The following is a 27,097-nucleotide window of genomic DNA, read 5'->3' on the forward strand; positions in this document are numbered from 1 at the left end:
AAGGTGTTATAGGAGCATGCTCATGTGGTAACCAAGTGTCTTATGTGCAAACTGTAAAGCGCTGCGGAATATATTGGCGCTATATAAAAATAAAGATTATTATTACGTGTGCTGTTCGACTGCTGCAACACAGGCAGGGATTGCCTAAGAAACAGGCATTATGAGTCTAAAAGTGAAAAAAAAAAATATATATATATGTTTGAATCACTCCCTTTCACTTATCCAAAAATAAAGAAATTAAACATTTAGAAAAATAGTCATATTTGGTATCGCCGCTCCTTTGCTAAAACGCATCCTCTCGGGACACAGATAGTAAACCCTCATTGCTGAAAAACTGAATTCCTGTTCTCCGAAAAGGCGGACATCTTTTCCCAAAGTTGTGTAACTACAATATAAAACATATTAATAAAAACAACTATACGTTTGTCATGGCCGTCATCGTACCGACCTGAAGAACAGGTCACTTTCACCATACAAAAAACTAAACCTGGAAAACTAAGGAGGAATGGGGGGGGGGGGGGGGGGGGGGGTTGTCGCCATTTCACCCCCACATGGAAATTGGACATTATAGTTATCCCCAAAACCCAACCAACGCCCCATATCAATATGTCAGCGGGAAAAGAGAGAACGGGTTGGCTCTTGGGGGTAACGGCGGAAACGCATTAATGCTTCTGTGCGGCTCCTGCGGCTGTTCCCCATAGTCTGGCTCATTATATGGAGATGTCGGCCATAAAGGCTACTCCTGTCTTTCACCTCTTTTTCCTCACAGATTTGCATGCAATTGGAACAGTACTGTGTAACCCTTCATGTACCACTGTGGCAGCAGGACGCACAGTACAGGTAATAGACAAACACTACCAAGTGCCACCAGGGCTATGGCTGACAGGAATGCGAGAGCTGCAGAATGATGGGTTACTATGGGCAACGTCTGTTTCCCTAGTTACAGGCCTTCGTAGGTCTCACTGAATCCCATTCACCAGCAGGGGGCGACCTACTCCATCTCACAGCCGAATCACCACGGGCCAAGCAGTATTCCCGGTGACGTCACACAGGCCACAGCCGGAAATGAGGGCACGGGACTGAACTAGAAATGGCGACTGTAGCTTCATGACCGTTTCACCGTCACTTCTGGAGAGAAGGGGCCTCTAGGAAAGGTTTTATTGCGGAGAGGGTTAGTATACCCACGGCATTAGTGACCGTGAGTCACTGTCACACTGCAGCGATGCGGACTGCTGTCACGTGATTTCCCCCTTTACCCACGCACAGTTGATAGTGGGTTTACCCCTTTGTGTTCCCACACAGATTGGCACTATCAGTGTGGAAAGCGCTAGTCAGGCCCTTCCATTGTGTTATATGGGAAATCATATAAACAGCCCCAGATTGGAAATTTACAGCAGCTACCCCCACACAGCTGAGCGTCAGCCCCCAGCAGCTACCCCACACAGCTGACCGTCAGCCCCCAGCAGCTACCCCACACAGCTGAGCGTCAGCCCCCAGCAGCTACCCCACACAGCTGAGCGTCAGCCCCCAGCAGCTACCCCACACAGCTGAGCGTCAGCCCCCAGCAGCTACCCCACACAGCTGAGCGTCAGCCCCCAGCAGCTACCTCCACACAGCTGAGCGTCAGCCCCCAGCAGCTACCTCCACACAGCTGAGCGTCAGCCCCCAGCAGCTACCCCACACAGCTGAGCGTCAGCCCCCAGCAGCTACCCCACACAGCTGAGCGTCAGCCCCCAGCAGCTACCCCACACAGCTGAGCGTCAGCCCCCAGCAGCTACCCCACACAGCTGAGCGTCAGCCCCCAGCAGCTACCCCACACAGCTGAGCGTCAGCCCCCAGCAGCTACCTCCACACAGCTCAGCGTCAGCCCCCAGCAGCTACCTCCACACAGCTGAGCGTCAGCCCCCAGCAGCTACCCCCACACAGCTCAGCGTCAGCCCCCAGCAGCTACCCCCACACAGCTGAGCGTCAGCCCCCAGCAGCTACCCCCACACAGCTGAGCGTCAGCCCCCAGCAGCTACCTCCACACAGCTGAGCGTCAGCCCCCAGCAGCTACACCCACACAGCTGAGCGTCAGCCCCCAGCAGCTACACCCACACAGCTCAGCGTCAGCCCCCAGCAGCTACCTCCACACAGCTGAGCGTCAGCCCCCAGCAGCTACACCCACACAGCTGAGCGTCAGCCCCCAGCAGCTACACCCACACAGCTCAGCGTCAGCCCCCAGCAGCTACCTCCACACAGCTGAGCGTCAGCCCCCAGCAGCTACCTCCACACAGCTGACCGTCAGCCCCCAGCAGCTACCTCCACACAGCTGAGCGTCAGCCCCCAGCAGCTACCTCCACACAGCTGAGCGTCAGCCCCCAGCAGCTACCTCCACACAGCTGAGCGTCAGCCCCCAGCAGCTACCTCCACACAGCTGAGCGTCAGCCCCCAGCAGCTACCTCCACACAGCTGAGCGTCAGCCCCCAGCAGCTACCTCCACACAGCTGACAGTCAGCCCCCAGCAGCTACCTCCACACAGCTGAGCGTCAGCCCCCAGCAGCTACACCCACACAGCTGAGCGTCGGCCCCCAGCAGCTACACCCACACAGCTGAGCGTCGGCCCCCAGCAGCTACACCCACACAGCTGAGCGTCAGCCCCCAGCAGCTACCCCACACAGCTGAGCGTCAGCCCCCAGCAGCTACCCCACACAGCTGAGCGTCAGCCCCCAGCAGCTACCCCCACACAGCTGAGCGTCAGCCCCCAGCAGCTACCCCCACACAGCTGAGCGTCAGCCCCCAGCATCTACACCCACACAGTTGAGCGTCAGCCCCCAGCATCTACACCCACACAGTTGAGCGTCAGCCCCCAGCATCTACACCCACACAGCTGAGCGTCAGCCCCCAGCAGCTACCTCCACACAGCTGAGCGTCAGCCCCCAGCAGCTACCGCCACACAGCTCAGCGTCAGCCCCCAGCAGCTACCTCCACACAGCTGAGCGTCAGCCCCCAGCAGCTACACCCACACAGCTCAGCGTCAGCCCCCAGCAGCTACCTCCACACAGCTGAGCGTCAGCCCCCAGCAGTTACCCCCACACAGCTGAGCGTCAGCCCCCAGCAGCTACCTCCACACAGCTGAGCGTCAGCCCCCAGCAGCTACACCCACACAGCTGAGCGTCAGCCCCCAGCAGCTACCCCCACACAGCTGAGCGTCAGCCCCCAGCAGCTACCCCCACACAGCTGAGCGTCAGCCCCCAGCAGCTACCTCCACACAGCTGAGCGTCAGCCCCCAGCATCTACCCCCACACAGCTCAGCGTCAGCCCCCTGCAGCTACCTCCACACAGCTGACCGTCAGCCCCCAGCAGCTACCTCCACACAGCTGACCGTCAGCCCCCAGCAGCTACCTCCACACAGCTGAGCGTCAGCCCCCAGCAGCTACCCCCACACAGCTGAGCGTCAGCCCCCAGCAGCTACCTCCACACAGCTGAGCGTCAGCCCCCAGCAGCTACCCCCACACAGCTCAGCGTCAGCCCCCAGCAGCTACCCCCACACAGCTCAGCGTCAGCCCCCAGCAGCTACCTCCACACAGCTGAGCGTCAGCCCCCAGCAGCTACCTCCACACAGCTGAGCGTCAGCCCCCAGCAGCTACACCCACACCGCTGAGCGTCAGCCCCCAGCAGCTACCTCCACACCGCTGAGCGTCAGCCCCCAGCAGCTACACCCACACCGCTGAGCGTCAGCCCCCAGCAGCTACCTCCACACAGCTGAGTGTCAGCCCCCAGCAGCTACACCCACACAGCTGAGCGTCAGCCCCCAGCAGCTACCTCCACACAGCTGACCGTCAGCCCCCAGCAGCTACACCCACACTGCTGAGCGTCAGCCCCCAGCAGCTACCTCCACACAGCTGTGTGTCAGCCCCCAGCAGCTACCCCCACACAGCTGAGCGTCAGCCCCCAGCAGCTACCCCCACACAGCTGAGCGTCAGCCCCCAGCAGCTACCCCACACAGCTGAGCGTCAGCCCCCAGCAGCTACACCCACACAGCTGAGCGTCAGCCCCCAGCAGCTACCTCCACACTGCTGAGCGTCAGCCCCCAGCAGCTACACCCACACAGCTGAGCGTCAGCCCACAGCAGCTACACCCACACAGCTGAGCGTCAGCCCCCAGCAGCTACCCCACACAGCTGAGCGTCAGCCCCCAGCAGCTACCTCCACACAGCCGAGCGTCAGCCCCCAGCAGCTACCCCCACACAGCTGAGCGTCAGCCCCCAGCAGCTACCCCCACACAGCTGAGCGTCAGCCCCCAGCAGCTACCCCCACACAGCTGAGCGTCAGCCCCCAGCAGCTACCCCACACAGCTGAGCGTCAGCCCCCAGCAGCTACCCCACACAGCTGAGCGTCAGCCCCCAGCAGCTACCTCCACACAGCTGAGCGTCAGCCCCCAGCAGCTACCCCACACAGCTGAGCGTCAGCCCCCAGCAGCTACCCCCACACAGCTGAGCGTCAGCCCCCAGCAGCTACCCCCACACAGCTGAGCGTCAGCCCCCAGCAGCTACCCCACACAGCTGAGCGTCAGCCCCCAGCAGCTACCCCACACAGCTGAGCGTCAGCCCCCAGCAGCTACCCCACACAGCTGAGCGTCAGCCCCCAGCAGCTACACCCACACAGCTGAGCGTCAGCCCCCAGCAGCTACCTCCACACAGCTGAGCGTCAGCCCCCAGCAGCTATTCCTACACAGCTGACCATTAATTTGCAGCAGCTATTCCCACACAGCTGACTGTCAGTCCGCAGCAGATATCCCCACACAGCTGACCGTCAGCTTGCAGCAGCTATTCCCACACAGCGGACCGTCAGTCCACGGCAGATATTCCCACACAGCTTATAGACAGTAGATGTAAACCTAGCACTCAAGTGTGTTCAAAAGAAGATTTATTGTAGTACGCAAGAAAACGTTTCGGTCAATTGTGACCTTCTTCAGTTATGAATACATAAGTGAAAGTCATAACAGAAAAAAATAAAAAATAAATTTCAAAATATAACAGAAGTATATACACTGTAGGTTACATGGTCATATGTATGGAAATTCACTAAACGCAGATTCTAATAACCAAGTACCACGCACAACCCATCATGAGGACAGTTTAGGAGAGAGGAAAAAATTATACCTGTATCTATTTCAGTGCATTACTCATGCTGATAGATGGATTGTCTTAGTAAGTAATAACTTCAAATACCATAGACACCCCTTGCTTACTACATGTTCAGCTCACTCCTATGTACCGTTCTCTATAGATTATGAGCACATCAAGTTACCCAACAGGTGCATAACCTATTGCTGCATATTTAGTACAGCATGGTACGTCACACATCCTCTTTGGGTGTTTTTTGTATTTTTTCCTCTCTCCTAAACTGTCCTCATGATGGGTTGTGCGTGGTACCTGGTTATTACAATCTGCGTTTAGTGAATTTTCATACATATGACCATGTAACCTACAGTGTATATACTTCTGTTATTCTGTATTTTATTTTCTATTTATTTTATTTTTTCTGTTATATGTCTTTCATTTATGTATTCATCTTTGTAGTAACTGAAAAAGGTCACAATTGACCAAAACGTTTTCTTGCGTACTACAATAAATCTTCTTTTGAACACAAGTTGAGTGCTAGGTTTATATCTACTGTCTATATGGTTTGGGAACCTAACCTTAGCACCACCCTCTAGTTGTGCTCACGGTGTTTCTTTTCTACATTCCCACACAGCTGACCGTCAGTCCGCAGCAGCTACCCCAACACAGCTGACTGTCAGTCCACAGAGCTATTCCCACACAGCTGAGCGTCAGCCCACAGTTGCTACCACCACACAGCTAACCGTCAGTCCACAGAGCTATTCCCACACAGCTGTGCGTCAGTCCACAGAGCTATTCCCACACAGCTGTGCGTCAGTCCACAGCAGCTACCCACACACAGCTGAGCATCAGTCCGCTGCAGCTCTCCCCACACAGCTGACCGTCAGCCCACAGCAGCTATCCCCACACAGCTGAGCGTCAGCTCACAGCAGCTATCCCCACACAGCTGAGCGTCAACCCCCAGCAGCTACCTCCACACAGCTGAGCGTCAGCCCCCAGCAGCTACCTCCACACAGCTGAGCGTCAGCCCCCAGCAGCTACCTCCACACAGCTGAGCGTCAGCCCCCAGCAGCTACCTCCACACAACTGAGCGTCAGCCCCCAGCAGCTACCTCCACACAGCTGAGCGTCAGCCCCCAGCAGTTACCTCCACACAGCTGAGCGTCAGCCCCCAGCAGCTACCTCCACACAGCTGAGCGTCAGCCCCCAGCAGCTACCTCCACACAGCTGAGCGTCAGCCCCCAGCAGCTACCCCCACACAGCTGAGCGTCAGCCCCCAGCAGCTACCCCCACACAGCTGAGCGTCAGCCCCCAGCAGCTACCCCCACACAGCTGAGCGTCAGCCCCCAGCAGCTACCCCCACACAGCTGAGCGTCAGCCCCCAGCAGCTACCCCCACACAGCTGAGCGTCAGCCCCCAGCAGCTACCCCCACACAGCTGAGCGTCAGCCCCCAGCAGCTACCCCCACACAGCTGAGCGTCAGCCCCCAGCAGCTACACCCACACAGCTGCGCGTCAGCCCCCAGCAGCTACCCCCACACAGCTGAGCGTCAGCCCCCAGCAGCTACCTCCACACAGCTGCGCGTCAGCCCCCAGCAGCTACCTCCACACAGCTGAGCGTCAGCCCCCAGCAGCTACCCCCACACAGCTGAGCGTCAGCCCCCAGCAGCTACCCCCACACAGCTGAGCGTCAGCCCCCAGCAGCTACCTCCACACAGCTGAGCGTCAGCCCCCAGCAGCTACCCCCATACAGCTGAGCGTCAGCCCCCAGCAGCTACCCCACACAGCTGAGCGTCAGCCTCCAGCAGCTACCCCCACACAGCTGACCGTCAGCCCACAGCAGCTATCCCCACACAGCTGAGCATCAGTCCACAGCAGCTATCCCCACACAGCTGAGCATCAGTCCACAGCAGCTACCCCTACACAGCTGACCGTCAGCCCGCAGCAGCTACCCCTACACAGCTGACCGTCAGTCCGCAGCAGCTACCCCTACACAGCTGACCGTCAGTCCGCAGCAGCTACCCCTACACAGCTGACCGTCAGTCCGCAGCAGCTATTCCCACACAGCTGAGCGTCAGCCCCCAGCAGCTATTCCTACACAGCTGACCATTAATTTGCAGCAGCTATTCCCACACAGCTGACTGTCAGTCCGCAGCAGATATCCCCACACAGCTGACCGTCAGCTTGCAGCAGCTATTCCCACACAGCGGACCGTCAGTCCACAGCAGATATTCCCACACAGCTTATAGACAGTAGATGTAAACCTAGCACTCAAGTGTGTTCAAAAGAAGATTTATTGTAGTACGCAAGAAAACGTTTCGGTCAATTGTTTTTCAAATAATTTTTATTAATTTTTCATAAGGGAAGGAAGGGTGAACAAAAAAGAAAAGGGAATAATATAAAACTTAGAGAACTCTTTTATAATAGATGCTTTGCAAAACATGTCATACAATATACTTCGTAAACATTAAACATTTTACTGTTGTATTTATCTTAATAGTATTAAACTAAAGAATAAACTAACCTAACACTACTACCAATCCAGACTTAAAGCTTAACCTGAGTCGCATTCCTGTAGGAACCATAAGCAGCTTATTGTAACTACAAAAATTTTGAGTTCCACCGAGCCCACTTTGTGTGGTATTTATTCAAAGAGTTGCTATTAAAAGCAAATCTTTCTTCTGTAGAGCTATGGAAACGTAATGTGTCTAGAATATCTGAGAAGGAAGGGATATCTGATTTTTTCCAAAAAAATGCTAATGAATTTTTTATAGTTAGAAAGATGTGAATCATTATGTATTTGGTTGAAGGATTGATACTCTCCAGATCTAAAGAGAGAAGTACCATCTGCGGGGTTACAGTAATTTCACTATCATGTAAAGTATTAATATGGATTTTGACTTCCTTCCAGAGGATTTTTAGTTTTGGACAGCTCCAAAAGATATTATATAAATTGCCAGGGTTTCCACATCCTCTCCAACATTGGGATGAGATCTCCTGATTAATATGGGATAGCCGTATAGGCGTATAGTACCATCTATTCATTACTTTATAAAAGGACTCCTGCAAGGCCATAGAAATAGTAGACTTATAGGTATGCCTAGTGGCGTACTCCCATTGTTCTGGTTGAACTATAATATTTAAATCAAGCTCCCATTTGTGCATATAATTGTTTTTTGAAAAGGATGTATCTTTGTTAAAATGTGAGTAGATATTTTTAATACTCCATTTAAACTGATGATTAATATTAACTAGTAATGAAGAGACAATTTCCAGTTTCTTAGCCCTGCTGCATAACAGCTTTTTTATATTCTCTTTTACCGTGAAAAAAGAATATATTTCTGACGAGGGTAGATGATATTTGGATTTAAGCTCACTAAAAGTACTAAACTCTTTCCCATCCCATAAGTCTCCAACTTTTTTTATGCGTACCTCATCCCAGGTATCTGGTATTGAGAAATTGTAAATCTGGGCCAAGAAGGAGAGAGGGAGTCTTCTAATCATATCCTCCTTATTCTCTTTCCTATGTAGCTTAGTCAGAATGTTCCAGGCCGAGAATATGGCCTGGAGGACGTTTCGGTCAATTGTGACCTTCTTCAGTTATGAATACATAAGTGAAAGTCATATAACAGAAAAAAATAAAAAATAAATTTCAAAATATAACAGAAGTATATACACTGTAGGTTACATGGTCATATGTATGGAAATTCACTAAACGCAGATTCTAATAACCAAGTACCACGCACAACCCATCATGAGGACAGTTTAGGAGAGAGGAAAAAATTATACCTGTATCTATTTCAGTGCATTACTCATGCTGATAGATGGATTGTCTTAGTAAGTAATAACTTCAAATACCATAGACACCCCTTGCTTACTACATGTTCAGCTCACTCCTATGTACCGTTCTCTATAGATTATGAGCACATCAAGTTACCCAACAGGTGCATAACCTATTGCTGCATATTTAGTACAGCTTGGTACGTCACACATCCTCTTTGGGTGTTTTTTGTATTTTTTCCTCTCTCCTAAACTGTCCTCATGATGGGTTGTGCGTGGTACCTGGTTATTACAATCTGCGTTTAGTGAATTTTCATACATATGACCATGTAACCTACAGTGTATATACTTCTGTTATTCTGTATTTTATTTTCTATTTATTTTATTTTTTCTGTTATATGTCTTTCATTTATGTATTCATCTTTGTAGTAACTGAAAAAGGTCACAATTGACCAAAACGTTTTCTTGCGTACTACAATAAATCTTCTTTTGAACACAAGTTGAGTGCTAGGTTTATATCTACTGTCTATATGGTTTGGGAACCTAACCTTAGCACCACCCTCTAGTGGTGCTCACGGTGTTTCTTTTCTACATTCCCACACAGCTGACCGTCAGTCCGCAGCAGCTACCCCAACACAGCTGACTGTCAGTCCACAGAGCTATTCCCACACAGCTGAGCGTCAGCCCACAGTAGCTACCTCCACACAGCTGACCGTCAGTCCACAGAGCTATTCCCACACAGCTGTGCGTCAGTCCACAGCAGCTACCCACACACAGCTGAGCGTCAGTCCGCTGCAGCTCTCCCCACACAGCTGACCGTCAGCCCACAGCAGCTATCCCCACACAGCTGAGCGTCAGCTCACAGCAGCTATCCCCACACAGCTGAGCGTCAACCCACAGTAGCTACCCCCACACAGCTGAGCGTCAGCCCACAGTAGCTACCCCCACACAGCTGACCGTCAGTCCACAGAGCTATTCCCACACAGCGTCAGCCCACAGTAGCTACCCCCACACAGCTGACCGTCAGTCCGCTACAGCTCTCCCCACACAGCTGACCCGTCAGCCCACAGCAGCTATCCCCACACAGCTGAGCGTCAGTCCGCTGCAGCTCTCCCCACACAGCTGACCGTCAGCCCGCAGCTGTTGGTCATTCACACCCTGAATCCAATGCTGATCGGTGGGCTTCTGACACACTGATCGGCAGAACGACATACTTCTGTCCCCATTGCAATGGAGTGCTAGTGCGTATACCCCACCGCGGATCCATTTCTCTCCTACGGGGCTGACGAGCATTGCTATCAGCTTTTTCTGGGGGTTCCACAGAGATGGAGTGGTGGTCAGGCGTCCGACGTCCCGTGCATTTTTGTATTGGGGAAACAAATTATGTGATATGCTGGACCCCCACAAGTCTGTAAGATATCACTTAAGTTGGACAACAGCTTTAAAGCGGCCCAGTCTCTGTTTTGTGTGTAACTGCAGCCATGACATTGGGTGGAGGGAGATTCTGTGTCACGAGGTATATTCATTAGAGTAGGACCCTGCCATATCTCCACATCCAGATTTGGGGACTAGTGATCCAGTCTGATATAACTATTATGAGGAGAGTAGGGGTCTTTCATGGCCCCCACTTCTCATCAGTGAGTGTAATACATATATATTCTGTAGGGGGTTCACTCCTAGCGCTGTTTTCTCAGAACTTCTTAAGGTCATGTGCAATTCTTCCACACCTCGGACTCCAGGTTAATAGGACTGCTCTTTCTTCCTCCAGGTGTACTGTGCCGCTTCTTTCTACATGCTGGACTTCTGTTGGCTGCCGTCTGATGGTCATGTCTCTCCAGGGTAGGGCCATACTGAACTCTGTTGTAGGCTTCTGGCGAAAGATGTTTAATTCCCACAATTTGCTGGTGACTAACACAGTGAGCTCTGGGATACTGCTCAGCATCGGAGACATCATTCAACAGACTCGAGAGATCAGGAAAGACCCAAAGAGAAGGCTAGATTGGCTGAGGACAGGTAGGTACAGAGAAGTGCAACCACTGTGTGCTAGATCCGTATGCTAGGATGCCTCCTCATACTGCCATATGTGCCACCATTGTGTGCTAGAATGCCTCCTCATACTGTCATATGTGCCACCATTGTGTCCTAGAATGCCTCCTCATACTGCCATATGTGCAACCATTGTGTGCTAGATCCGTATGCTAGAATGCCTGCTCATACTGCCATATGTGTCACCATTGTGTGCTAGAGCCGTGTCCTAGAATACCTCCTCATACTGCCATATGTGCCACCATTGTGTGCTAGAATGCCTGCTCATACTGCCATATGTGCCACAATTGTGTTCTAGATCCATGTGCTAGAATGCCTTGTCATACTGCCATATGTGCCACCATTGTGTGCTAGAATGCCTCCTCATACTGCCATATGTGCCACCATTGTGTGCTAGATCCGTGTGCTAGAATGCCTGCTCTTATTGCCATATGTGCCACCATTGTGTGCTAGATCCGTGTGCTAGAATGCCGCCTCATACTGCCATATGTGCAACCATTGTGTGCTAGAATGCCTGCTCATACTGCCATATGTGCCACCATTGTGTGCTAGAATGCCTGCTCATACTGCCATATGTGCCACCATTGTGTGCTAGAATGCCTGCTCATACTGCCATATGTGCAACCATTGTGTGCTAGAATGCCTGCTCATACTGCCATATGTGCAACCATTGTGTGCTAGAATGCCTGCTCATACTGCCATATGTGCCACCATTGTGTGCTTGATCCGTGTGCTAGTATGCCTTGTGATACTGCCATATGTGCAACCATTGTGTGCTAGAATGCCTGCTCATACTGCCATATGTGCCACCATTGTGTGCTAGATCCGTGTGCTAGAATGCCTCCTCATACTGCCATATGTGCCACCATTGTGTGCTAGAATGCCTGCTCATACTGCCATATGTGCCACCATTGTGTCCTAGAATGCCTCCTCATACTGCCATATGTGCAACCATTGTGTGCTAGATCCGTATGCTAGAATGCCTGCTCATACTGCCATATGTGCCACCATTGTCTGCTAGAGCCGTGTCCTAGAATACCTCCTCATACTGCCATATGTGCCACCATTGTGTGCTAGAATGCCTGCTCATACTGCCATATGTGCCACCATTGTGTGCTAGATCCGTGTGCTAGAATGCCTTGTCATACTGCCATATGTGCCACCATTGTGTGCTAGAATGCCTCCTCATACTGCCATATGTGCCACCATTGTGTGCTAGATCCGTGTGCTAGAATGCCTGCTCTTATTGCCATATGTGCCACCATTGTGTGCTAGATCCGTGTGCTAGAATGCCGCCTCATACTGCCATATGTGCCACCATTGTGTGCTAGAATGCCTGCTCATACTGCCATATGTGCCACCATTGTGTGCTAGATCCATCTGCTAAAATGCCTGCTCATACTGCCATATGTGCCACCATTGTGCTAGAATGCCTCCTCATACTGCCATGTGTGCCACCATTGTGCTAGAATGCCTCCTCATACTGCCATATGTGCAACCATTGTGTGCTAGAATGCCTGCTCATACTGCCATATGTGCCACCATTGTGTGCTAGAATGCCTCCTCATACTGCCATATGTGCCACCATTTTGTGCTAGATCCGTGTGCTAGAATGCCTTCTCATACTGCCATATGTGCCACCATTGTGTGCTAGATCGCCTGCTCATTCTGCCATATGTGCCACCATTGTGTGCTAGAATGCCTCCTCATACTGCCACCATTGTGTGCTAGATCCGTGTGCTAGAATGCCTGCTCTTATTGCCATATGTGCCACCATTGTGTGCTAGATCCGTGTGCTAGAATGCCGCCTCATACTGCCATATGTGCAACCATTGTGTGCTAGAATGCCTGCTCATACTGCCATATGTGCCACCATTGTGTCCTAGAATGCCTCCTCATACTGCCATATGTGCAACCATTGTGTGCTAGATCCGTATGCTAGAATGCCTGCTCATACTGCCATATGTGCCACCATTGTGTGCTAGAGCCGTGTCCTAGAATACCTCCCCATACTGCCATATGTGCCACCATTGTGTGCTAGAATGCCTGCTCATACTGCCATATGTGCCACCATTGTGTGCTAGATCCGTGTGCTAGAATGCCTTGTCATACTGCCATATGTGCCACCATTGTGTGCTAGAATGCCTCCTCATACTGCCATATGTGCCACCATTGTGTGCTAGATCCGTGTGCTAGAATGCCTGCTCTTATTGCCATATGTGCCACCATTGTGTGCTAGATCCGTGTGCTAGAATGCCTGCTCTTATTGCCATATGTGCCACCATTGTGTGCTAGATCCGTGTGCTAGAATGCCGCCTCATACTGCCATATGTGCAACCATTGTGTGCTAGAATACCTGCTCATACTGCCATATGTGCCACCATTGTGTGCTTGATCCGTGTGCTAGTATGCCTTGTGATACTGCCATATGTGCAACCATTGTGTGCTAGATCCGTGTGCTAGAATGCCTCCTCATACTGCCATATGTGCCACCATTGTGTGCTAGATCGACTTGTCATACTGCCATATGTGCCACCATTGTGTTCTAGATCGACTTGTCATACTGCCATATGTGCTAGAATGCCTGCTCATACTGCCATATTTTTCCACCATTATGTGCTAGAATGTCTGCTCATACTACCATATTTTTCCACCATTGTGTGCTAGATCTGTGTGCTAGAATGCCTCCTCATACTGCCATATGTGCAACCATTGTGTTCTAGAATGCCTGCTCATACTGCCATGTGCCACCATTGTGTGCTAGATCCGTGTGCTAGAATGACTTGTCATACTGCCATGTGCCACCATTGTGTGCTAGAATGCCTGCTCATACTGCCATATTTTTCCACCATTTTGTGCTAGATCCGTGTGCTAGAATGCCTTCTCATACTGCCATATGTGCCACCATTGTGTGCTAGATCGCCTGCTCATTCTGCCATATGTGCCACCATTGTGTGCTAGAATGCCTCCTCATACTGCCACAATTGTGTGCTAGATCCATCTGCTAAAATGCCTGCTCATACTGCCACCATTGTGTGCTAGAATGCCTGCTCATACTGCCATATGTGCCACCATTGTGTGCTAGATCCGTGTGCTAGAATGTCTGCTCATACTGCCATATTTTTCCACCATTGTGTGCTAGATCGCAGATTTTTTTATTTTTATATAGCGCTAACATATTCCACAGCGCTTTACAGTTTGCACACATTTTCATCACTGTCCCCGATGGGGCTCACAATCTAAATTCTATCAGTATGTCTTTGGAATGTGGGAGGAAACCGGAGTGCCCGGAGGAAACCCACACAAACACGGGGAGAACAAAAAAACGCCTTGCAGATGTTGTCCTTGGTGGGATGCGAACCCAGGACCACTGAGCCACCGTGCTGCCTCATACTGCCATATGTGCCACCATTGTGTGATAGATCCGTGTATTAGAATGTCTGCTCATACTGCCATATTTTTCCACCATTGTGTGCTAGATCTATGTGCTAGAATGCCTCCTCATACTGCCATATGTGCCACCATTGTGTGCTAGATCCATGTGCTAGAATGTCTCCTCATACTGCCATATGTGTCACCATTGTGTGCTAGATCCATCTGCTAAAATGCCTGCTCATACTGCCATACGATGTACAGAAGGTGTTTGGCTCTGTTCACATCTTCCCCCAAGTTGCATGTTAGGAACAGAGAAATAGATTTCACATGGAAAAAGGCTACGTTATAGAACGGATGCATAAGGGCCCTATTCACTATAACAAGATTGGTCTGCTATCTGTTTTTCATCTGCTTTTTTTTTTTAATACAACTCTGCATGCTGCAGTTTTTGTTCTATTAAAAACAAACCAAAAAAAAAACCAGCTGAAAACCAGGCAGAACCTGTTATAGGGAATAGGGCCCCTCTGCTTCCACTTGAATCCGTTCTGCAATATATAGTTTTTCCACTAGAGATGCATTTCGCTGTTCCTAAAACAAAACTTAGAAAGTAGGTGTGAACAGAGACTAATCAGCTGCAGACTTGTCAGGTTAGTGATACACATAGGAAGAAATGGGCATTCAGTTTGGCATTATGCCTGTTGGAGAATGTTGACTGGAATGGAGGAAGGACACAACTCCTGCCGCGGGTAAAACGCATGCAAATTCGCATGCATTTTTCCCCGCAAAAAACAAGTGTTTTGCAAGTGTTTTTCGCTTGTGGAATGCTTGTGCATTCCAAGCGATTTGAAGCATCGCTTGGAAATGTGATTGACAGGTTGGTCATACTCGTCAAGCATAGCGCTTGACAAGTTTGACCAACTTTTTACTATTGATGCTGCCTATGCTGCATCAATAGTAAAAGATAGAATGTTAAAAGTAATAAAAAAAATATTGTTATTCTCACCTTCTGACGGCCCCCGATCTGCTCTGCGGCGTTCCCAGTAATGCTTTGCGCGAAGGACCTGAAATGACGTCACGCTTGCGAGAGCACGACGTCATCAGCTGTCATTCGTGCAAAGCATTACTGGGACCGGAAGATGCCGGGAGCATGGAGAGAGTCGGGAAGGACTCCGGTGGCCGCCAGAGGGTGATTATATCTCTAATTTTTATTTTTATTCTATTTTTACAGGACTATGGCACCCAGGGCCCGGATTACAGTCTCCTCTCCTCCAGACCCTGGGTACCATCTGCACAGAGCACTCACTTTATGCATGGTGGGCATAAAGATGGCTCTCTCCTGTGTTTATTCTAATGCAGAAGTGAAACTGAAAGAATGTTGGTGGAGCTTTGAAAGTATTGTAGCAAGTTGCTGTGTTCACATCTGTGTTCTCCTGCTGTCATAGGAGTAGAACAATGAAAATGACCGAATTGCAGGATCCGTCTCGGGATTAAGGCTGGTTTCACATTAGCTCTTTTTAAGCGCACGCACGGCCGGGGGTAGCTACCCCCGGCCGTGCGTGCGCTTAAAAAGCGCTAATGTGAAACCACCTTACCACCTACTACATCTGATGAACCCAACTGACTATGGCTGGTTTCACATTAGCGGTTTTTAAGCGCACGCACGGCCGGGGGTAGCTCCGCCCCCGAGCCGGCTCTCTGCCCAGCGTGCCCGCCCCTTGCTTGTAGCGCCGCTTCCTAGCGGACAGCGGCGCCTGCGATCGGCGCACCCTATCTTTAGCATAGGGTGCGCAGGCCGTGCGCTAGTTGCGCTTTGACCTGCGGTGCGCACTTTTGACGGTGCGCCGTGCGCGCCAAAATCGAACTTTTCGGATTTTGGCGCGCACGACGCACCGTCAAAAGTGCGCAGCGCAGGTCAAAGCGCAACTAGCGCACGGCCTGCGCACGATCTGCGCAACCTATGCTAAAGATAGGGTGCGCCGATCGCAGGCGCCGCTGTCCGCTAGGAGGCGGCGCTACAAGCAAGGGGCGGGCACGCCGGGCAGAGAGCCGGCTCGGGGGCGGAGCTACCCCGGCCGTGCGTGCGCTTAAAAAGCGCTAATGTGAAACCAGCCTATAAGGCTATGTGCACATGTTGCGTATTTGCTTGCAGAAATTTCTGCAAGGTTTCTGCATCTCTTGGCAGAAAAACGCTGCGGAAAATACATACGTTTTTGATGCGTTTTTGTAAATCCATAGAGATAAATAAAGATATATTATTAAAAAAAAAGAATTGTGATGTAATTTCCTTGTTCAACCTTTTCTTTTTCATTCTCCATTTTGGAAATGAAGACCATAAATGTCATTACATACCATGTTCAGATTTTTAATGGTTACACACACAAACATTAGTGTGTGTGTATATATAATATTAATTACTAGTCCTGAGGTTTAGTAATGAGCAGGTGTCGCCAGATACCCTCATTAATAAAGCGGTACATAAAGAGTTAAATAAAGATGCACAGTCACCAGCCTATGTAGGAGCAATAACATAATTACCCTACATATGCTGTAACAAAACAGCAACTGTCAGAAATCTGTGAAACGCAATATGTTCATTTTTTAAAACAATTTTTAAAAAAATGTGTGGGCTCCCGCATAATTTTCATAACCAGCAGAGGGAAAGACGACAGCTGCTGTTAATATTCTGTGAAGGAGCGAATAGCCATAAAGGTTCCCAGGCTATAAATATCAGTTCACAGTTGTTTTGTTAGCCTTTACTGGCTAGTTTACAGGGGAACCCCAGAAAAAACTGACATTGGGTCCTTCTATAAAATCGAACCAGCAAAGGCTAGGCAGACAGCTTAGGGCTGATATTAATAGCGTGGGAAGGGGCCATGGATATTGGCACCCCTCAGGCTAAAAAACATCAGCTCTCAGCCATCCCAGAAGTGGCGCATCTTAAAGATGCGCCAATTCTGGTACTTAGCCTTGTTCTTCCCACTTGCCCTGTAAAAAATGCAAATGGGGTTCATATTTGTGGGATTGATGTCACCTTTGTATCATCAGGTGACATCAAGCCCACAGGTTAGTAATTGAGAGGCGTCAATAAGACACCTATCCATTACTAACCCCATAGTGATATTGTATAAAACAGTCACCCAGAATAATGACCTTTATTTGAAACAATGACAGACACCTTTATTAAATCTAAATTTACCATACTTACTGAACGTGTAATCCCCGACACCTACGTCTCCTGCAAACAATCAAAAAATGATAAACCAATATATAATACTATCCTATGAATAAAAATCCAGGAAAGAGGGGTTAAGTCAGTAAAATTTACCACTAAAAAGGTATACTGACTATATACACAGGAGTACAAATTACCCATATAAAATATAACAAATTTATTAATCATCACAATAGACATATCCAAAATTGAAAAATATTTAAATTATTACATAAAAAAGAATATCAAAGTGATGGACACATGACAATAGGTCTGACACATTTACATAATTATATGGGACTGGGATTCAAAGATCATAAAATATTCCATAATGATATAATATATCATATATGTATCCATTATAACACTATCATAGTACCAGGAAATCACCAAAAAAATGTCTATGGGTATAGCAAGCTCAAATAAAACCATATCACCCTAAATATGGCCCCATAAACATCCTAAAGTTTCCAAAAGAACAAGTCCAGCATTAAATGGAATCTCACCTAAATTGGTCCCAGTAAGCGGTCAGATCGTGCAGCCCCACGATCTGACCACTTACTGGGACCAATTTGGGTGAGATTCCATTTAATGCTGGACTTGTTATTTTGGAAACTTTAGGATGTTTATGGGGCCATATTTAGGGTGATATGGTTTTATTTGAGCTTGCTATACCCATAGACATTTTTTTGGTGATTTCCTGGTACTATGATAGTGTTATAATGGATACATATATATTATATCATTATGGAATATTTTATGATCTTTGAATCCCAGTCCCATATAATTATGTAAATGTGTCAGACCTATTGTCATGTGTCCATCACTTTGATATTTTTTATGTAATAATTTAAATATTTTTCAATTTTGGATGATATGTCTATTGTGATGAATTAATAAATTTTCTATATTTTATATGGGTAATTTGTACTCCTTTTGTGTATATATAATACTATCCTGTCCAACATAGTCCACTTAATACCAAGTGTCCCACGGCGATCTCACGTGTAGAACAGTCACATCAGGAGATGTGACCGCTCTACCTGGCCGCCGGCGATACAGTGGCAGGAGGTAATTGCTCCTGTAGCGTATCACTGTGCTGCTGTGAGAGTTCATCAGCTCCAGTGCTCTTACGGCACTACCGCTGAGTGAGAACTTTCCCATGCAGCGGTGCCATAAGCGAGAGCACCGAAGCTGATCAAACTGCGGAAGCGATTACCTCCTCTCAGTGTATCACCGGAGGCCTGGTGAGATCCCATGGGACACTCTGTATTAAATGGACTATGGCGGAAAGTTGAGTATATGTTGATTTATTATTTTTGATTGTTTGCAGGAGACACAGGCATCGGGGATTAGGCGTTTGGTGAGTATCTATATTGTATGTGAATGTAAATGTTTTGATTTTTTTTTTTACAATTGAACACAGGCGCCAGATGATGAGAACATTCTCCCATCATCAGCTCATGCTGTCTGTTATATGTGACAAGATGTAGCCGGATGGGAGTAGTAGTCCCATCAGATGACGCCTAAGTACAATCACTATGGGCTGTTCGTTGCAAGGGCAGACAGACACCCACATTCTCCGTCCACACACTCTTCCTCCTTCTTACATCATTTCCTTTGACAATTCACAGCGTTTTTGGCAGCAAATCTGCAGCAAATACGCAAACCTTTTTGCACCTGCGTTTTTGCTGCAGAATTGACTGACTCAATTGAAGTCATTGCCATGCTACAGAAAAAAAACCCGCAAGTACGGATGACGGACGGAAATTTACTGATCATGTGCACAACACTTTATGATGGTCATTGAATTACCTTGCATAAATATTCCATTGCATTTTTGGACCGTTTACGCACGTATAAAAACGCCGCGAAAACGCATCGTGTGCACATAGCCTAATACGATTCAACTGGTTTCTGTTATGATGTCCATCCAATCAATATATAAAATAGGGTAGCCTGCTGCACTGTTTGTCCAGCATGTTATGGCATTTGTGATGAACACTCTCAACACAGATTTGATCACCGTCGTAAACACATCTTAAGATTATTTTTTTAAGCTGGACAAACACCTTAACGTGGTAATATAAATATTTTTCTCCCGTCATCACTTTGTAGACTTCTATATATCCCATTACTGTATATTTCTTTTGTATTATTGGATTGATCTTTAGCAATTATTTTTATCTTCATATTCCTGTGTACGCAGGTAGGATGTTTATCATTGGCAACTGTTTTGGCCCACTGGATCATTACTGGTATATTTGGCTGGATCGCCTTTTACCGAGAGCAACAGTTCAAGTGGTAGTGAAGAAAGTTCTGCTTGAACAAATAGTGGTATCCCCTATTTTGGGAGTGCTGTTTTTTGTTGGTAAGAATACATTAAAGTTTCAAGGAAAGGGCAGCAGGTCTTTAAAACCAATTAAATTATACCAACCTGAACGTCAACAAAGGGCGAGGAGCAATCTGTCACAACTGTCAAAAGAAAAAAGTGCTACAGGATAATGGAGTTACCCAATATGATGGGAGCTCTTTAATACGTAAAGTGCAAATTCCGACTGATCAAATAACCTGCATAAACATAATGTTAGTTATTCAGATGAACATAAACAGTATGATTACCGTACATTTTTTCTAAGTTATTTTCAGAAACCACTTTTGAACCGCCCATAGACTTCAAACTTGTGATCAACGTTCTACTTTGACTATTGTACGGGAGCATAAAACCAGCTGTTGGACACAGCTGAGCTCTCAATTAAGAAGGCACAGATGGTTTATTACCATCTCTGCCTTCTCAAACAGTTACTGTTTTGTAGAGTAATAGCAAGGGCTGTGGATGCTGTCTAGACCAGACCCCAGCAGTCATGTGAATTCTTGGTGTTGGGAGGGAGCATGAGTGGCTAGATCTAAGGAGACCCAGTCATTTCTGCTATTCACCCAGAAGGCTTCATTTCCACTGTAACTGGGGCTACTATACCAGTTACAGGGGATGTAAGATCGGAAAAAAAGTATTTAAATATGTGAAATTTAGATAAATAAAAAGCAGGACAAAAATAAATAAAAAAAATAGCAAAACGTGTAAGATGACCTGCACTATAGGACTAAAAGAAGGCTGAAAATAAATAGGTCATAAACCCAACCTTAAAAAGTAAGATACCAGTTCAATAATGATGGAAAGATAAATACAATACAAGGGTGGTAGATCAAGTCTGACTACCAGTAGCTTTCAGTGGGAAACCACAGAACCACCAGAAATGGAACATAAGTCTAGAATGCAACATATATCTGTGTGTGTACACGTGCTGATGCACGCAAAAAAACAAACAATATAATACTTAGAAGAATGGGCACTCACCGAAAGAGATGAAATTGGTGGTAGCTGCAGAGGCTGATTAATATGAGTGGTGTTCCAGTGACAGCCTAAAAATGCAGAGCATGCACCGTAGGATACAGGAGTGCACGCCGCCATAGCTAAAGCGGGTACATACCGACAATGGTGACCTGAGCTCAAACTGGGGCTGTAACACCGCAGGAACTCCGTGCACAATGGGCGTCCCTGTTGGTTCTGTGGTTTTCCACTGTAAAAGCTACTGGTAGTCAGACTTAATCTACCACCCTTGTATTGTATTTATTTTTCCATCATTATTGAACTGGTATCTTACTTTTTAAGGTTGGGTTTATGACCTATTTATTTTCAGCCTTCTTTTAGTCCTTTAGCGCAGGTCATCTTACACGTTTTGCTATTGTTTTTTAGTTGTGGGCTGACGACACCGACCCATATATGACCTTAGCAGCTGAGGACACACTTTTGTTCACTATTGGGTAAGCTCTTGTGTGATTTTTTGTAAATGAAAAAATAGTTACTAGCCCTGCTTCCAAAAAAACACTATTTGATAAATAAAAATAATTGTTACAGAAAGAGGAACTTTTTAAAATGTATTTTAGTGGTCCGCTGTGGCTATAAAAATAAAATACGAACAACAGTTACTCCCTCCCCCCCCAAAAAAAAAAAAAAAAGTATGATAAAAGTGAAGCCACATGTATGACAAAAAAGAGCTCTTTAAACACAAGATACAAGTCCAATGACCCAATTGGGCTTAAAGTGATACAAACAATAGAAAGGAACAGCATCCAGTCCAGGTGATGAAAAATAAAAAAGCCTTTATTCTACCATGATACAGCTTACATAAAAGATTTATTAAAAAAGAAAAATCACAAATTAGGGGGCTAGTGTAGATTTGAGTTTTTGCTTCATAATAAATTCTGGGGATTTTTTTTCTGCCTAACCTCATAATTAATGTGTATGAAACACCAGTCTTAATAAGTTCTCTGTGTTTAGTAAGCAGTCTACTAATTTTTTCAGCATAAAAGAGATGGGGACTATTGTATTGGTGAAGTTTATGATGGGTCTTAAAGGGGCTGACCAGTCTAAAATGACAAGTCTGCAGTCACTCTATGTGTCTGCAGACTTGTGAATCTTCTCAGTGTACACACTGTGCGCCGCGAGGATTCACATTTCTGCAGTCACATATTGGGTCTTCAGACTTGTCATTTTAGACGGAACAATCCCTTTAATAAAATCTTTCATTTTCCATGACAGGGGTTGGCTCAATGGAAGGGCAAACTATCCGGAACAGTTGGGCAGAATTTAAAGGCAAATTTTGGGAAATGTACAAGGTGAGTTTGGATCGGTGTAATGACAATGGGGTTATGCCGCCTATAACTGTGTTGTCTTTTTCAGACAGAATGGTGTGTATGGCCACCTGCTCAACTGATAAATTTCTACTATTTACCGACTAAGTACCGTGTAATGTATGTGAATTTCATCACACTGGGCTGGGATGTCTACCTCTCCTACCTTAAACACAGGGTAAGATGTTCTTTAGGGTAGAGACACACGACGGTATAAAAAAAATTGCTCTGATTTTCATCCAGAAAAGTGGTTCAATGGTTTTCCCATTTGTTATCCGTGTGCAGTCCGTATACAATCCGTTTTTCTAGTCAGCAGCTATTAATCATTTACAATTTCCTATGTAACAGAATTGTAATGTATCCGTACAAGTGCTGTACTGTGAGTCCACATGGCCTCCAATTTTTTTTTTTTTGCGCTTCCATAGAATTAAATAGGAGAGTATGGACGAAACTACTGCAAGCTGCGATTTTTCTTTTTTTTTCTTTTCTTTTTTTGCACATGCAGATTTGACCAATAAAAAAAATTTCTGATTTACACAGCCCCATTGAATGACATTGGTCAGTGTCCTTTTTTTTTATAGGGACAGCACTTGGACTGAAGATATTGTTGTATTAACAAGACTTTACATGAAGAAAATATCAATTTCACACAATAGCACTTAAAAAAGCACTTAACATAAAACCAACTAACATACCATCAGTGCTAAATGACCCCTTTTACATAAGCATGCTCCTAGCAGCATTTGAGGGATTGGCCACTACTATATTCTATCATTACATGCACAGATCCCAGTATCCCTCCAGTGATCTTGTCTCAGGCTAATATACGGTAATAGAATCCACATTAAATATATGGAGAGTTTGTCCTGATCACTATTTGAGAAAATATTGAAAAGACTAAAATCTAAGTTATTGACTAATATTTTTATTCAATCAGGTGTCTAGTGAACAGACATGTCATTCTCAACCAATGCTGATCGATTGGAAATCAACGGATGGAAAAAGATAGCGTGACCCTATCTGGGAAAAGAAGCTTTGCAAAATACCTTATATGATACTGTGTATTTTCAGGTTGTTTATTGCAGTATCTCTGTTATATTATTTTAATGCATTAAGTTACCCCATGGAAACACGTCTTTTTATTGCTTCTAACAGTTAGAAAATCCTTCTTTTTCCCTTTTTATTATTGTCACATTTGGTGATTGCTTAAACAATCCCATTTTCAACAGTTGTTTGCAGTCATTGAATGAATGAATGAGAACACATTAAAGGTATCTGTACACGTTAGAAAGCTGTTTAGAGAGTAACTCCCTCCATGGAAAGGAGTGTTCTGGTCATCTCCAGGGAGATCAAAAGGATCGGCTGCTGAAATTCAGCAGGCCAGACCGTTCTCATCTGTCATGTAAAGGGGGTTTTACACATAGCGATATCGCTATAACGTCACCGATTTTGTGACGTTATAGCGATATTGCTGTGTGTGATACTTACCTCCGACCGGCTCCCCCACTGATCGCGCGAGAATGTCCGGCTCCATTTCTCGCCGGGTGCTTCCTGCTGGCACCGACGAGCGACGCAGGCGGGAGGACATCAGGATCACTGTGTGTGAAAGGTGAGTATCATGCGCTGCGTCGCTGCTGCATCGCTGTGAGATCTGCCTGTGTGACAGCTCACTAGCGATCATTTAGCGATGCACCAGCGATCATGACCGGGTCGGATCGCTGGTGCATCGCTAAATGTAAACGGCCCTTAAGCGGCTACAATAAATACAGGTGCGTCTCACAAAATTAGAATAACAAAAAGTTACCGTAATTTATTTCAGTTCTTCAATAAAAAAATTAAATTCCTATATTATAAAGAGTCATTACAAACAGAGTGATCTATTTCAAGTGTTTATTTCTGTTAATGTTGATGATTATGGCTTACAGCCGATGAAAACCCAAAAGTCATTATCTCAGTACGCTGTGTGCAGAATTATTAGGCAAGTTGTATTTGAGAGGATTCTTTTTATTATTGAACAACAACTTTGTTCTCAATCAACCCAAAAGACTCATAAATATCAAAGCTTAATATTTTTGGAAGTTGGAGTGGGTTTTTTTTTTAGATTTGGCTATCTTAGGAGGATATCCGTTTGTGCAGGTAACTGTTACTGTGCAGAATTATTAGGCAACTTAATAAAAACCAAATATATACCCATTTCACTTGTTTATTTTCACCAGGTAAACAATATAACACAAAATTTAGAAATAAACATTTGACATTCAGAAACAAAACAAAAAAATCAGTGACTAAGATAGCCTCCTTTCTTTACGATGACACTCAAAAGTCTTCCATCCATAGATTCTGTCAGTTGCTTGATATGTTTACGATCAACATTGCGTGCAGCAGCCACCACAGCCTCCCAGACAATGTTACGAGAGGTGTAATGTTTTCACTCCCTGTAGATCTCACATTTTATGAGGGACCACAGGTTCTCTATGGGGTTCAGATCAAGTGAACAAGGGGGCCATGTCATTATTTTTCTTTCTTTTAGACCTTTACTGGCCAGCCACGCTGTGGAGTATTTGGATGCATGTGATGGAGCATTGTCCTGCATGAAAATCATGTTTTTCTTGAACGATACCGACTTCTTCCTGTACCACTGCTTGAAGAAGGTGTCTTCCAGAAACTGGCAGTAGGTCTGGGAGTTGAGCTACACTCCATCTTCAACCCGAAAAGGTCCCAGAAATTCATCTTTGATGATACCAGCCCATACCAGTACCCCAACTCCACCTTGCTGGCGTCTGAGTCGGAGCGGAGCTCTCTGCCCTTTACTGATCCAGCCTCGGGCCCATCCATCTGGCCCATCATGAGTCAATCTCATTTCATCAGTCCATAAAACCTTAGAAAAATCAGTCTTAAGATATTTCTTGGCCCAGTCTTGAAGTTTTATCGTATGTTTCTTGTTCAAAGGTGGTCATTTTTCACCCTTCCTTACCCTGGCCATGTCCCCGAGTATGGCACACCTTGAGCTTTTTGATACTCCTGTAAAGTTGCAGCTCTGAAATATGGCAAAACTGGTGGAAAATGGCATCTTGGCAGCTTCACGCTTGATTTTACTCAATTCATGGGCAGTTATTTTGCGCCTTTTTTTATCAACACGGTTCTTGTGACCCTGTTGGATATTTGCCATGAAACGCTTGATTTTTCAGTGATCACGCTTCAAAAGTTTGGCAATTTCAAGACTGCTGCATCCCTCTGCAAGACATCTCACAATTTTTGACTTTTCAGAGTCTGTCAAATCTTTCTTCTGGCCCATTTTGCCAAAGGAAAGGAAGTTGCCTATTAAGCACACCTTATATAGGGTGTTGATGTCATTAGACCACACCCCTCCTCATTACAGAGATGCAAATCACCTGATTTACATAATTGGCAGTTGGCTTTCAAGCCTATACAGCTTGGAGTAGGACAACATGTATAAAAAGGATGATGTGATCAAAATATTCATTTGCCTAATAATTCTGCACACAGTGTATATTAGAATAATTAAAAAAAAACACCTGCAAAAGCTTCCTAAGCATTTACAAAGGTCCCTTAGTCTGTTTCAGTAGGCTCCACAATCATGGGGAAGACTGCTGACTTGCCAGATGTCCTGAAGGCAGTCACTGACACACTCCACAAGGAGGGTAAGGCCACAAAAGGTCATTGCTAAAGAAGCTGGCTGTTCACAGAGTGCTGTATCCGAGCATATTAATAGAAAGTTGAGTGGAAGGAAAAAGTGTGGTAGAAAAAGGTACACAAGCAACTATGATAACCGCAGCCCTGAAAGGATTGTTAAGAAAAGGTCATTCAAAAATTTGGGGGCGATTCACAAGGAGTGGACTGCTGCTGGAGTCATTGCTTCAGGAGCCACCAGACACAGACGTATCCAGGACATGGGCTACAAGTGTCGCATTCCTTGTGTCAAGCCACTTATGACCAATAGACAATGCCAGAGGGGTCTTACCTGGACCAAGGAGAAAAATAACCGGACTGTTACTCAGTGGTCCAAGGTGTTTTCAGATGAAAGTAAATTTTGCATTTCATTTGGAAATCAAGGTCCCAGAGTGCCACAATCCAAGCTGCTTGAGGTCTAGTGTGAAGTTTCCACAATCAGTGATGGTTTGGGGAGCCATGTCATATGCTGGTGTAGGTCCACTGTGTTTTAAAACGACCTGAGGATTTAGTGCAGATTTGGCCTGCGTTTTTACACCTGCGGATTCCTATAATGGAAGAGGTGTAAAAACGCTGCGGAATCCACACAAAGAATTGACATGCTGCATGGAATTTTCCGCAGCATGTGCACAGCGGATTTGGTTTTCCATAGGTCAGCATGGTACTGTACACCGCATGGAAAACTTCTGCGGATCTGCAGGGCCAAATCCGCACATACCCTAAGCGCTCCATGAAGGAGCCGAAGATCGAATACATTAGTCCCTCATCCACAAAAATGTTACAGTGAGGGCACATAATGGGGGCAACAATTGTGAAAGGGGGCACAGTTATGAGAGGGGCAGGGGGCATGTTTTGGAGCTGGGCAATGTACGCGGGTGGATATTTTGGAGTGGGGCAATGTGTGGGGGTGATGTTTTGGAGCAGGGTAATTTGCGCTCGGGGCATGTTTTGGAGAGGTGTAGTGTGCTAAAGGGTGATGTTTGTGAGAGGCAGTGTGCGCAGGGGGCATGTTTTGGAGAGGAGCAGTGTGCGTGGGGGGAAGGGATATTTTGGAAAGCAGCAGTGTGTGCAGGAGGGATAATTTGATGACAGGCAGTGTGCAGGGGTGGAATAAGGATATCTTGGAAAGGGGGAGTGTGCGGGAGGGGGGATATTTTGAAGAGGAGCAGATTTGCAAAATGCTTGAAAAAAAAACAGTCTG

General features: G+C 46.7%; 1 protein-coding gene across 2 annotated transcripts; it reads left to right on the forward strand.

Moving 5' to 3' along the window:
* The first annotated feature begins 1,048 nt into the window (after positions 1–1,048).
* On the forward strand, positions 1,049–23,497 carry LOC141048853 (mpv17-like protein 2). 2 transcript variants are annotated; one of them, XM_073544941.1, is made up of 6 exons: positions 1,049–1,171; positions 10,651–10,895; positions 19,724–19,885; positions 22,115–22,191; positions 22,256–22,384; positions 23,144–23,497. In XM_073544941.1, exons 2-6 carry the CDS (start codon positions 10,703–10,705, stop codon positions 23,213–23,215), a joined length of 633 nt encoding a protein of 210 aa, XP_073401042.1. In that variant the 5' UTR covers positions 1,049–1,171; positions 10,651–10,702; the 3' UTR covers positions 23,216–23,497. The 2 variants fall into 2 exon arrangements, with proteins under 2 accessions (XP_073401042.1, XP_073401049.1); XM_073544948.1 differs by lacking the exon at positions 1,049–1,171 and adding an exon at positions 9,972–10,123.
* The last annotated feature ends 3,600 nt before the right edge of the window (positions 23,498–27,097 follow it).

This window comes from Dendrobates tinctorius, unplaced genomic scaffold (assembly GCF_039654945.1).
Source record: "Dendrobates tinctorius isolate UK_male_01 unplaced genomic scaffold, ASM3965494v1 ptg000011l, whole genome shotgun sequence".
NCBI classification, from domain to species: domain Eukaryota; kingdom Metazoa; phylum Chordata; class Amphibia; order Anura; family Dendrobatidae; genus Dendrobates; species Dendrobates tinctorius.